The following is a 12,997-nucleotide window of genomic DNA, read 5'->3' as shown; positions in this document are numbered from 1 at the left end:
GTACTCTCTTGCCCTTCACCCGTGGGATGATGCAGGAACAAGGCCTTCATCAGATGCCAGCACCTTAATTTTGGACTTTTTAGCCTCCAGAACTGTGAAAAATAATTTTAAAAAATAAATTACCCCGTCTGTGGCATTCTGTGATAGCAATGCAAAACAGACATATCAGAAACAAGAATTTTGGGGTGACATTTTATAATTTTTAAATACTGTAACTTAAAACAATTTTAATCAATGGACTAGCTAGACTAAACACACGCATGACCCACCCATGTGCCATCCTTTGCCCAGCATCAACTCTGCAAGGAATGAGCTGCAGGTTTCAGGTTTTTAGGAGGGCAGGAACGGGATGTTTGCTTACTTTTCTTGCTTGATGCACACAGTGCTTGAATGCATATGTTTGTACAGGATGTGGACTGTGGTTTACTTTCCATTAGAGAGTGTTTGAAAGAATTACTAGCCATCCTGAAAGTTCACTCTTGGCTGTTTGAATAAACAGCTTCATGCATATTGCAGTGTTGAAAGCATGCTATGAAATTCATTAGAAATAACTGGTCTAGTGGAAATGAGAAAAGAGCCCACTGGCATGTAAAGTAGGACAACCAGAGTTACCCAGCGTGATCCATCATGATCAATAACTAATTGGCAGTAATACACTTCCAGATTTATCAGTCGTGGAATATTTGGTCATGATTTAATCAGACCAGTGTTGTATCACACGGGTGAAGTATGAGGAAAAGCCACTAATATAGAATAATATTCATAGTAATACCTAATACTCGTAGTCATTAGTTCATGCTTGGTACTTTTCTAAATGTTTAACCTATATTAGTTAACGTACCATGTACGACACTATAAGGTAGGTGTTTTATTATATCCATCATATAAGTGTGGAGGCTGATGCACAGACAGCCCAAGTGGCTTCCCCAGCATCACCCAGCCGCTGAGTGTTGGAGTGAGAATTCAAATCCAGGCAGCCTGGCTCCTATGTTGTTGTCTCAGATAACTCTTGTTCTTTGGCCTTAGTAAAATCTCAGTAAGGCTGGAAATTTAACAATAAAATAGCATTTACTAAGCCACTGCTATGTGCCTGGCTTTGAGTATCAGAAAAGAATGTTTCTGGCTTCTAATAGTAGCCAACCTGACCCACTGAACAAATAAAATTGTGTTGTTATTTTTCCTAATATATTAAGTCCCAAGGTAAGTGGTTGCTGGCATGTGTTCAGAGGCTCACAAGGAGGAGTGGCTTCCCTGCATCTGTCTTGGTCTTTGGCTCATGTTTTTGGCTTTATAGTCACAAGATGGCTGTTGCAGCTCCAGATACCACGTCCACATTGAAGGCAGGAAGAAGCGGGAGGGTGGAAGGGCTGCTCCAGCGCAGTGTGCCCCTTTTGTCACATACACAAAAAATACTTTCCCAAAAATGTCTCCATCTCATTGATTAGATCTCATTGATTAGATCTGGATCACAGGGTCACTGCTGGCTGCACCGTGGCTGGAAAAGTGGGGAACGCAATTGTCCAGATTAATTAGATCGGTAGTTCCCAAAGTGCAGCCCCAGAACCATCAGTGCCACCTAGAAACTTCTTAGAAATGCAGATTCTCTAATGCCTTCCTAGAAATTCAGGAGCTGAATTCAGGAGGTGGTACCCACTGATCTCTTAACAAGGTTCCAGGTGATTCTGAAAATGCCACTGGATTTGATCAATTATGACTTTATTGGGGATGGGCAGCTTTTCATTCATTGCCTGGGGCTGGCCACAGTGATCCCTAAGGAGAGCTGGGGTTTTGTTGTCAAGAAAGAAGGGAGAATGGAGCCTGGCTGAGCAAATAACGCCCCCAGTGTGTTGTTCCATTTTCTTCATGATGCCTGGCAAGGCAGGTGCCACTGTCCTTGTGTTTTTTGGCAAGGACACTGACACTCCTTGTCTTTGCCTTTGCAGCAATGTGTTGCCCGTTTCTATCCTAGTGGTACACTTTTAGTGGTGTCACCCTTGGCAATTCTCTCTGAGTCTGGTGGTGAGACACCACTTTTCAAGAATGTACTTCACCTTCAGTCCAGTCACTCTGCCAGCCCAAGCAGTGCTTGTGGATTCCTCAGATGGAATAGGTTCATGATAAGAAACCCAAGGGTGCCAAACTGGTTTTCCCCAGACTGGGTCGTTTTCAAGGATACAGAACTTCCCGTGCTAAAACCAGGAAGATTCCAAGGAAATCAGGATAAGATGGTCACCCAAAGAAACCATTCTTCAACCCTCTCACACCCCCAGCCAATTCTTCCTGCTCTGAACAAGCAACCTCACGTGACAGTGCGATTCTAGGACCCATTACTGGCTTGGCATTTTCATTGACTGAAGCCGTTTTAATCTGTTTATCAACCAAGTGTTAACTTTCCACTTATTCAAAGTGTCTTTTAGGCACTATTATGTAAGTATCAGTGTAGTACACTCCGGGGAGATGCCAAATAAGTAGGAACCACAGGCTGTGTGCTCAAAGTCATCTAGAACCAATCTAGTCCAATAAGCAGACGAGCATTCATTCAGTGCCTTTTTTGCCCCATACATTGTTAGTTTCCCCAAAGGAGCCCACAATTTTGTAGGGGATATGGATGACATGGGTGAATGGGAATATTTACAATGTTATAACACTAATTACTAAAGTAATAATGGCCTTTGGCGTTTGACCATTTGCTCAGTAATTAACACCTCCCTCCAGTTAGGAGACAAGACAGAGGAGGAGGTTGATAGAGAACCAACTCTCACCTCTACAGCAATAAAGCTGCAGCCAAGGAACGTAAGGGAGGCAGTAATCATGCGCTCCCTAATGCTGAAGCCCAGAATTGGCTGGACTTTCCCACCTGGCCAGTGCTGAATCTGTACCCCACAGACCTCTCCACATGGCAGCTGGTCCTGAAAAGCTTCTGGCAAGGAGGAGCAGAAGAGAGACCGCTCCCTAAAGTCAGACAGACTCCACAGAGAGGGCACCGTGAACATCAATATGCTGGTGCCATTCCTTTTCCAATTCACCACTCGGATAACTTGCACCACCTTGGATGGGAGAAGAGACCACGGATGTGTGGGGCAATATCCCAACTGCAAGAAACCAGAAAAGAGGGCGGGGATTACTCCTCACCCCCTAACACAGAGCTAGCACTTTTTGAAAGGTTGTGGTATGCCAGGCATGATTCTGAGCTCTTTATGGAAGGTAGGCCCCATTTTCCCTATTTTACAAATGAGATAACTGAGGCACACAGAGGTTAGATGATGCGTCTAAGGACACACTGACTGAGTAGAGCTGTGTTGTGGACCTGAGCAGTCGGACTCCAGGGAATGTTCTCCCAAACTATTAGATGTCTACAGAAGGTTCAGAGTTACCTCTAAAGAAAAAAATCGTGGGGAAAAGCTTCCCAAGAGAGCAAGCGCATGAGCTGCATGTCAAAGGCCAGTGAAAAGTTTTCCCCAAAATAAGGGGTGTTGGTTCATGATCTTGCAGGCAAGGGAAACAGCAGCATGAAGATATGGCAGTGTGCTGCAGCATGGTGCCTTCAGGGAACCCATGATGTTCATTGCTGATTTGAGGACCCGACAGTGGTACCTGCCCCGTGAGGACCTCAGGAGCTTCTCGATAGGACATCTGCATTTCCCAGCATGCTGCTGGTTACATAACAAGCTGCAGTGCAAGCTCATTGCTTTTTTTTCCTCTTCTCTGACCTTTGGTAAATGAGTAAGAGGTGAAAATATGGAATCTCTTTCTTGGCAAGTTATCCTGAAAGGAAATAAATCTAAGTCAAAGAACCAAAGTTTTAGTAAATTAACCATTAACTCCGTCTCTCTATTCTAAGCACGTTAGGCATTCGACCACATGCTGGATTCTGACTTTGGCTTGGCAGGGACACAACTCAACATAATTATCCTCCATTGCATAAGTTTAATATACAAGGAACTAATTGTATTCATTTACTTCCTCACATCCTTGCTTCCATTATGTGGTGAACTAATCAATTCACTTCACTTTTTTTTTTTTTTTTTTGTAAATAACATGTCTTTTCAGTTATTGGAAACTGGCTGTAATTCAATCTAATTCAAAAATATTTACCGAACACTTATTATGTACCAGGAGTTGTGTTTGGCACTATGAATATGGAGATTAGTTCATTCAATCATTCCTTCTGTTAATGAATATTTATTGAACACTAACTGTGTACTAAACACTGTGCTGAGCGCTAAGGGTACAATAGAAAAAAATAAACATGGTCCTTGAACTCAGGGAGCTTAGAGTCTAGTAGGGAAAAGTGAACTTAATGAAATATACAAAGGTAAAATTATACAAAGTGATGTATTTTGGGGAAAGTTCCACAGTGCCATGAAATGTATCGTCGGGAGCCAGACCTAGTCTGGAGGGTGAGGGCAGCCTTCTGGGGATGCAGAGAGAACAAGGGTAGGGCAAGGAGGAGAGCACTCGAGCCCTGGGAGTGGCTGTTGTCACATGTCTGGCATTTAGTAGGTGATGGGAGTGAGCAGGGAGGGGAGGCAGGAGAAGCAGCTGGAGCCCTGCAGCCCTGGGGAAGGATTTCCTTTTTCCACTGAGAGCAATGGAGGGGACATCGGAGGGGAGGAAGCAGAGGACAAGCAAGATCACTCAGCTCCTCACACATTTCCCTGAGTGGAAGAGTCAGGTGAGGATATTGGGAGGCCACCATAGTGGTCCAGGAGACAGAAGATGGTGGGTTAAACCAGAAAAGTGGCCGTAGGGCTGGACAGGTGTGAGATACTGTGCAGAGAGAACATGGAGCTACCTGATGAAAGATCGGACATGGGGTAAGGGGAGAAAGGAGTCAAGGATGAGTCCCAGGTTTTGCACATATAGTGCCCGTGAATGTTGAGACCACTCATCCTGCATTCTGCTTTGGATCTGTTGAGTTCATGGTGGCTTTGGAACCTCCGTGAGGACCTGTGGGCAGGCATTGACACATACAGTCAAGGCTAGAGACACCTTGGAGAGCCACTGTCAATTAGATGGTCATTGCGGCCTTTGGAGCCCATGACAAGAGAATGGTTGTAGGACAAAAACTTGACAGACTCTAGTATTTAATGCCTGGGAGGACAGGGCTGAGTGTGCAGAAGAAAGTGAAGCATGAAAGGGATAATTGAGAGAGTGGACAAGTCAAAGGAGGGGAGGATGTCCATGGGATTTACTAGCAAGGCCATACATTGTTGACCTGTCTCGGTGTAGGGAAGCATGTAGAAGCCAGGCAGAAGTGGGGTGGAGACTGAAGCAGCAAGACTGCAGAGCCCCATCAAGAAGTGTGGTGTGAAGGGAAGGCTTCAGATGGACAATATGTGCTGGGGAAAAAATGGAATGTGCTGCAAATTCCCTTGTGGATCCCTTCAAGGGTGGACAGCTGCTCTGGCAAGTATAGCGCACCTGACCCAGGAGCCTTTGGAATAGGTGGGTAGGTACATAGGTAAGGATATTCAAGGAGCAATACCAGGTTTAGCAAATCTGACTTGTTTCCTTTTTTGTTTTCTTTTGCAGTCAACTTTGACCATTTTCAGATTCTGCGGGCCATTGGTAAAGGGAGTTTTGGAAAGGTAAGAATATAAATGTCTAGACCCCTGGGCTTCAGTGTGTGTGTATATTTGTGTGTCTGTGTGTTGGTTGCTGGGCACTGGGAATGTTCTGTTTGGCAGTAAGATTTCGACTTGACAAATTTGAAATGTGAAAGGAAGTCTGAATAGTTTCCTTTGGATCTGGTCTAATTTTTTTCTGAAAATTAAATTACCACAACAGCCCTGGTTTAGGTGAATTACAGTGGTAATTATTTCAAGATTGCCAATGCCATTTGTTCCTTGAGAATCTAAATGAGGAAAGTTGAAAAAAGCCCATAAACATCACAGAGGCAGCTCTTTCCAGCAACATAGACATTTGTTGTTTTGGAAAGTTCATATTTGTGATCTTTGGCTAGTTTTTTTGAAAGGGTATAGAAGACTAGGATAAGATGGCAGGAGTTTTTAGAAAACAAAAATGCTCCCCCAATCAAGCCCCAGTCTGTTCCCACATACTCAGAAACTTTTTTGGCAATAATTGCTTTGAGTACCTTTTGAATGCCAGATATTCTGTTATGTTTTTTCATAGCTGTTGTTATTTCCATTTTACAGATGGAAAGGCTTAGATGTAAAACGTAGTCTCTATAACTCAGAAAGATGGAGCAGGTTACCCTTGGCCACATAGGCAGGAAGTATCAAAACTGGGATTTGAACTGAAGGCTGACCAGGGACCTCCTATTTCAGCAACCCACACTCTTGATTAGACTATTTAAAACTCATAGAGCTAAACTGAGGCATGTGACCTAAGAGGTTAGATAGACCCAGACAACTTCCCTCCCTCCTTCCCTACTTCTATTAATCCAATCCATGCATACTAATTGAGTGCAAACCCTGTACCAGGCACTATTTTAGACTCTCTTGATCAGTAGTAACCAAAACAGACCCAAGTGTCTTTTCTTCTAGGGCTTACATTTAAAAAAATGAGAGAGATGAGAAACAGATAATCGTATACCTTTATGGTACATTAGATAATGATAAGTACATTAAAATACAGTAAGGTAAGGGGAATACGGAGTTATAGGAGAGAGGCAGGGAGAAGTTGCTGTTTTGTAGAGCCGAGCTATCATTAGGGTGGCCACTAACCACATGTGGATATTTACATTTAAATTAATTAACATTAAGTAAAATGATAATTCAGTTCACAGCACACTAACTGCATTTTAAATGCTCAGTAGCCACGTGTAGCCAGTGGTTACTGTATTGGAAGCTCAGGTTATAGAGCATTTCCATGTCATAGACGGTTCTACAGGACAGTGCTCTCATATAGGATGTCAGGGACATCCTTGATAATAAGATGACATGTGAGCAGAGCCCTGAAGGAAGTGAAGGAGGAAGACAGGCAAGTTCCAGGCAGAGGGAACCTCAAGTGCACATTCCGTGGAAGGGAGTGTGCTCTGTGTCTTTGAGGGGTTTCCAGGCAATGGGAGTGGTACAAGGTAAGGTCAGTGAAGTTGGCAAGGCCCAGGTCTTAGAGGACTTCATCCATGTGGTAAAGGCTTTGGTCATTTCACGGAGTGAGAAGAGAAGGCTTGGGGGGTTCTGGGGGAGGAGTTGCATGATCTGTTTGTAGAAGTTCATAGAAGTTCACTTTGGCTGCCTTGTGGAGAATAGCCTGGGAGTGGCCACAGCAGCAGCAGGGAGCCCTGTGGGGAGAGGAGGTGGTGGCCTGGGGCATGTGGCGGTGCTGGGGGTGGTGAGAAAGAGTCAGATTTTGGATATATTTTGAAAGTGTCACCAAATCAAGTGGTCAATAGGTAGGGGGTCTCTGCAGTAGCTCAGAGGCTGTCTGATGTCATCACAGGTCTGGACACTTTTCTTCCACGCCCTCCACCTTCCTCAGTGGGATGAGATTTTCTCCTCAGGTTTCCTATCTAATGGTTTAGAGGTTGCCGAGTTCTGTGCATCACATCTTCACACAACTGCTCCTCACTTGTGCGACTTTGTTAGAGAAGGACTTCCCTCCTGGAAACCTCCCAGCCAACCCTTGTTTCGTTGGCTGTAATTGGTCACATGACCACCGCTTGCTACTGAGGGAAGCATCTTTCATTTTCAGCCTGTAGCTGGGAGACGAGCCCTTCCAGTAGAGAAGGGCAGGAGGATAGTTTGGGTGGGCACAGAAAAGTGCCCTTGGGGATGTCTGATATACTAACTCTCCTTGTGCCCGCTGCTTGGGGAGCAAAGTTGAATAAGATGTGGTCCCGACTGACCAGAAACTCATCGTTTGATGGGGTAGACAGTTGTATGGACCAGTATGTTCAATGGTCAACTCTACTCCTGGGAAAAATCTCTTCTTCCATGGGGAGTATTTTCTGATGATTTCTGCTTCTCTTTTGCTTCTGTGGACCTTCTTACAGAAGTCTTTCTAAACATGACACATTTGGGATTAATTCACTAACCAGAATGGTATTGAGTTGTGCCGAGTTCTGCAACTTTAATTTGTCTTTTCCACACAATCCGGACTTCACCGTAGGCACACGGAGGCACCACAGAGCTTCCTGCCTTTTCAGAATCTCATTCCTGAGTTCCTCTACGTGCACATTTAACAGTGTTGGTCATTCATGTTGTCAGGTGAATTGGGTCACTGGATGATTTAACAGACATTCACTGGGCCACCGAAGGGGCCATGTGCTGCATTAGACTCTGTTTTCCTGGTAAGACTTGGAACTTGCTGAGGGCAGAAATCTTGTTTAAAAATCAGACATAAAAAACAGTAAATTATGATACAGTATATGATGGTTAATTTTATGTATCAACTTGGCTAGGCCATGGTGCCCAGATGTTTGCTCAAACCTCACTCTAGATGTCACTGCGAAGGTATTTTTTTAGATGAGATTAACATTTAAATCAGTAGACTTAAGTAAAGAAGTTGACTCTCCACAATGTGGATGGGCCTCATCCAACCAGTTGAAGACCTTAGGAGAGAAAGGGTGACTTCCCTTGATGAAGGAGGAATTATGCCTCCTGGTGGCCATCGGCCGGGAGTTGCAATGTCAGCTTTTTTCTGAATTTCCAGCCTGCCAGCATGCCCCGTAAAAGTCAGAAGTCAGATTTGCAAGCCCCTGCAACTGTGTGAACCAGTTCTTTAAAATAAATCTGTCTTTGTCTGTCTGTCTGTCCATCCATATTCTGTTGATTCTGTATTCTGGAGAACCCTGACTGACACATGGCACGATAGTGGGACAACAAGAGCATGTGCAGGCTCCAGCTCAGGTAGGGAGAAGGAGAATTCTAGAAAGAGCCAAAGAGAAAAGAGTTCACATGTACAGCAAACTGTTTCATGCGAGTTTAAACCTCTTGTCTACTTGGTGCTTTTGACACTCAGAAATCGTGTTGTATATCTGACGGGTGCCTCTTTGGATCCTGGTGAGCTTCCCATGCCTGCTTTTATTCTGGAGCCCATGCATCACACCAGCCCCTCACTTCCTCCTTCTCACACTTCCTCATGGGTCAGGAAGGGAGGATGTTCAGTTCTCCAGGCCTGGATTGTATGGTGAAGAGTTGAAGTTTCCCTTGTATGGTGAGAGGAGCCACGTAGTCCTGCAGACTGATAAACCAATCTCAGGACCAGTTCACAGACACACCTCACAGCCCTTCTTCCTGCCTCCACTATGTTCCCATAGGCACTTGCTCCCAGCCTACTCTCCTGTCTGCTTGGCACTCACACTATCCCTGAGAATTACCTGCCTCCGGCCAGGCACAGTGGCTCACGCCTGTAATCCCAGCACTTTGGGAGGCTGAGGTGGGCGGATCACGAGGTCAGGAGATCGAGACCGTCCTGGCTATCATGGTGAAACCCTGTCTCTACTAAAAATACAAAAAAAAAAAAAAAAAGGCCGGGTGTGGTGGGGGGCGGGGGCGCCTGTATTCCCAGCTACTCGGGAGGTTGAGGCAGGAGAATGGTGTGAACCCAGGAGGCGGAGCTTGCAGTGAGCCGAGATCACACCACTGCACTCCATGCTGGGCAACAGAGTGAGACTCTGTCTCAAAAAAAAAAAAAAAAAGAATTCCCTGCCTCCAAACTGGCCAGCATGAGGACCCGGACTCTAGGTCTCCTGTTTCCTTTCTTACTTGCACTTCCTAAGTGGAAGGAAGTGCCAGGCAAAGTCAGGACCAAGCTCCCAGAATCCCTAGAACTCCAGGGCCCTGAGGCTGCCCAGTGGTCCCTGCTGCCCTCCCAAAGGGGGACCCAGGTGCTCCCACTGCCTTCTTGTTCTCCAGAAGGTGGATCTTAGCAAAGCTTCCCCTTACTTCTGTCTGACCTTCCATCCTTCATACTGGCTTCTTCCTCCATTAGCACCCGTCTAAAAATGTGTCTCCAGTGAATAACTTGTATTTTGAATGTCCACTCCAGCCTCCACCAGCCAGGATGTTGTGATGTCAATGACATTTTCCCTCTTGAAGCAAGTTCGCCATCTGTACCTCCACCTACTCCCTTGACCCGGCTGGAATTAGGCCTCTACTTTAGAGTGGTTTCCAGAGGAGTGATCGGTTAGTCAGTGTTTATAAGGAGTAGCTCATTCTTACATAATATCTTGGGCAGACACAAATTTCCCTTGGGATGGTTACCACCACTGGGAAGTCACCTCAGCAAGTGTTTATGAGAGTGCAAGGCAGTGTGGCATAGCACAGGGAGCAGGCAGTTTGAAAACTAGACAAACAAGGATTCAAATGCCATTCTTGCACGCACTTTGAGCCTCTGTGTCTTCATGTGTAAAATAGGCATATTGGTGTCTTCTATATAGGGCTGTTGTGAGAGGTTAATGAGATGGTATAGTAGAATGCCTAGCACAGAATCCAACCTGATATTCAATAAATATTGATTCTCTTGTTGCTTAAGGCTCTTTTTCCCCTACGCAGCAGCGAGTGAGGAAGGGAGACTAACTGTGCTTTTTGGCTGTTTGTGGCGTGAAGAGTTCTTGCTTGGAGGGGCACTTGTCTGGACACAAATATGGTACTGGGACAGGCAGAGCTGTTGTGTATACTTAAGTTCCCAGAATATCTCACCATGTGACATATGTCACTGCTGATAAACGGTGGGATAAGGCCTAATAAGACTCATGATCTTGCATGATACTCATTCTTCTTAGAAACTCTACAGCTCTGGGCTTAGTACTGACATTGCCTTTGTATTTTCTCTAAGTCTGTGTCTTTTCTGGTTGTTGGAAGTTTGTGTGGAGTTGATATAAAATCAGGCAACTTAGGTTCATGTGTTAATTCACTCATTCACTCATCCGTCCATCCATCCATCCATCCAACATACGGAGGACCAATTTGCTCTGGGCCCTATTCTAGGTACTGAGGTTACAAAAATGAACCAGATATGATGCCTGCCTTTGAAGGTCTCTCAGATACATGCAGGAGGCAGAGAAATAAACAGTTAACTATAGTCCACTCTGAAAAGCATGGTAGGGGAGGAACGCTTATGGTTTATGGGTGTACAGGGATGGAGTGGAGAATGCCTAATTCAAACTTCAAAAGCTGTGATGCCCTTGCTGTCAAGGGCAGGATTGACTGGATACCCATATGATTTTTTCCCGTCATTTTAGTATGAAAATGTGCAAACCCACAGTGAAGGTGAAAGAATTTTACAGTAAGCACCAATGTCTTCCACCTACATTCCCAATTAACATTCTACCAAACTTATTTTATGAAATACCTATCCTTCTACCCACACATCAATCCATCTTATTTTTTGATGCATTTAATAGTAAATTGCAAATATTTGTACACTTCGCCTTAAATATTTCAGCATATTTACCTATAGTTTTTCTTTTGTTGTAAAATGTACATACAACAGAATGCACACATCTTAAACTTACATTTGTTGACTTTTGAGAAATGCATGCATCTGAGTAACCTAAACCCATACCAAAATATAGAATATCACCTCCAAAAGTCCCCTCTTGACCCTTTACAGTCAAAACCTATCCCAAACTCAGCTACTCCATCCATTACAGATTAGAGTTGCCTGTTTTAAAATTTAGTATAAAATGGGATCATACAATATTTAGTCTTTTGTTTAAAGCTTCATAATGTTTTACATTTTATATAATTTTTTTCAGCATAATGTTTTTGAGATTCATTTGTGTTGCTTTGTATCAGTATTTTGCCCTTATTGAGGAATAGTATTCAATCCCATTAATATATCACAGTTGGTTAATCCATTTTCATCATGATAGACTGCAGGACTGTTTCCAGTTTTGACTCTTTTGCAAAAAATTACTATGAAAATTTGTATAGAAATCTTTTTGTGGACATATGATTTTATTTCCTTGGGGTAAATGTCTAGGATTGGAATTTCTGGGACATAGGATAGATGTGTATTTAATTTTATACAAAAATGCCAAAAGATTTTCCAATGTGTCTGTACCATTTTATTCTGCTACAAAGAGTTCCATTGTTTCATATCCTTGCCAACATATGATACTATCAATATTTTAACTTTAGCTATTCTGATGAGTGTTTTGTAGTATCTCAATGTGATTTTAACTTACATTTCCCTGATGACTTATGACAATAAGCATTTTTTCATATGCTTAATGGCCAATTATATATCTTAATGGCCAATTACAGAAATTTTTTAAAGTACCTGTTCAAAACTTTTTGCTATTTTTTAAAAAATGGGTTGTCTTATTATTTAATTGCGGGATACATATCTGGATGCTAGTCTTCTGTCAGATATGAGACTATTTTCAACAAGACTGGTTTACCTATTAATTTTATTAGTGGTGTGTTTTGATACGTGAAGGTTTTCCATTTTGATAAAATCTAATTTGTGGAGTGTTTTTGCTTTTAGGGTCATTGTTTTATGCAATTTATATAAGAAAACCTGGCTCACCAAAACATATTCAATTCACAAAGATATTTTTCTATGTTTACTTTCTAAAAGTTTTATAGTTTTAGCTTATAAATTTAATTCTATAATTCATTTTGATTTGTTTTTTTATGTGGTGTGAGGTAGGATCAAAGTTGTTTCCCCCCCCCCCCCCAGTGTGGACGTCAATTTCTTGAAAAGGATTTCTTTTGTTTATTGGATTGTGTACTAGGATTCTCTAGAGGGACAGAACTAATAGGATATATGTATATATGAAGGGGAGTTTATTAAGGAGAATTGCATCCCATGATCACAAGGTGAAGCCCCACGATAGGCCATCTGAAAGTTAAGGAGCAAGGAAGACAATAGTGGCTCAGTTCAAGTCCCAAAACCTCAAAACTAGGGAAAATGACAATGCAGCCTTCAGTCTGTGACTGAAAGCCTGGGAGCCCCTGGCAAACCACTGGTGTAAGTCCAAGAATCCAAAAACCGAAGAATTTGAAGTCTGATGTTGTAGGACAGAAAGCATATCCAGCACAGGAGGAAGATGAAGGCTGGAAGACTCAGCAAGTCAGTT

The 12,997-nt window shown here is 43.3% G+C and overlaps 1 protein-coding gene across 1 annotated transcript in view; it reads left to right on the top strand.

Annotated features, from left to right (window-relative positions):
* The window catches only part of STK32B (serine/threonine kinase 32B), a 438,704-nt gene that overhangs the window by 80,946 nt on the left and 344,761 nt on the right, over positions 1-12,997 (top strand). Inside the window, exon 2 of the mRNA XM_033213721.1 lies at positions 5,536-5,591. Coding sequence (XP_033069612.1) covers positions 5,536-5,591 — 56 coding nt within the window. The remainder of the gene's footprint in view (positions 1-5,535; positions 5,592-12,997) is intronic.

Source organism: Trachypithecus francoisi, unplaced genomic scaffold, assembly GCF_009764315.1.
Source record: "Trachypithecus francoisi isolate TF-2019V2 unplaced genomic scaffold, Tfra_2.0 Lachesis_group1, whole genome shotgun sequence".
Taxonomy (NCBI): Eukaryota; Metazoa; Chordata; class Mammalia; order Primates; family Cercopithecidae; genus Trachypithecus; species Trachypithecus francoisi.
The sequence above is the reverse complement of the archived record's forward strand: the minus strand, read 5'-3'. Positions and strand labels throughout refer to the sequence as shown.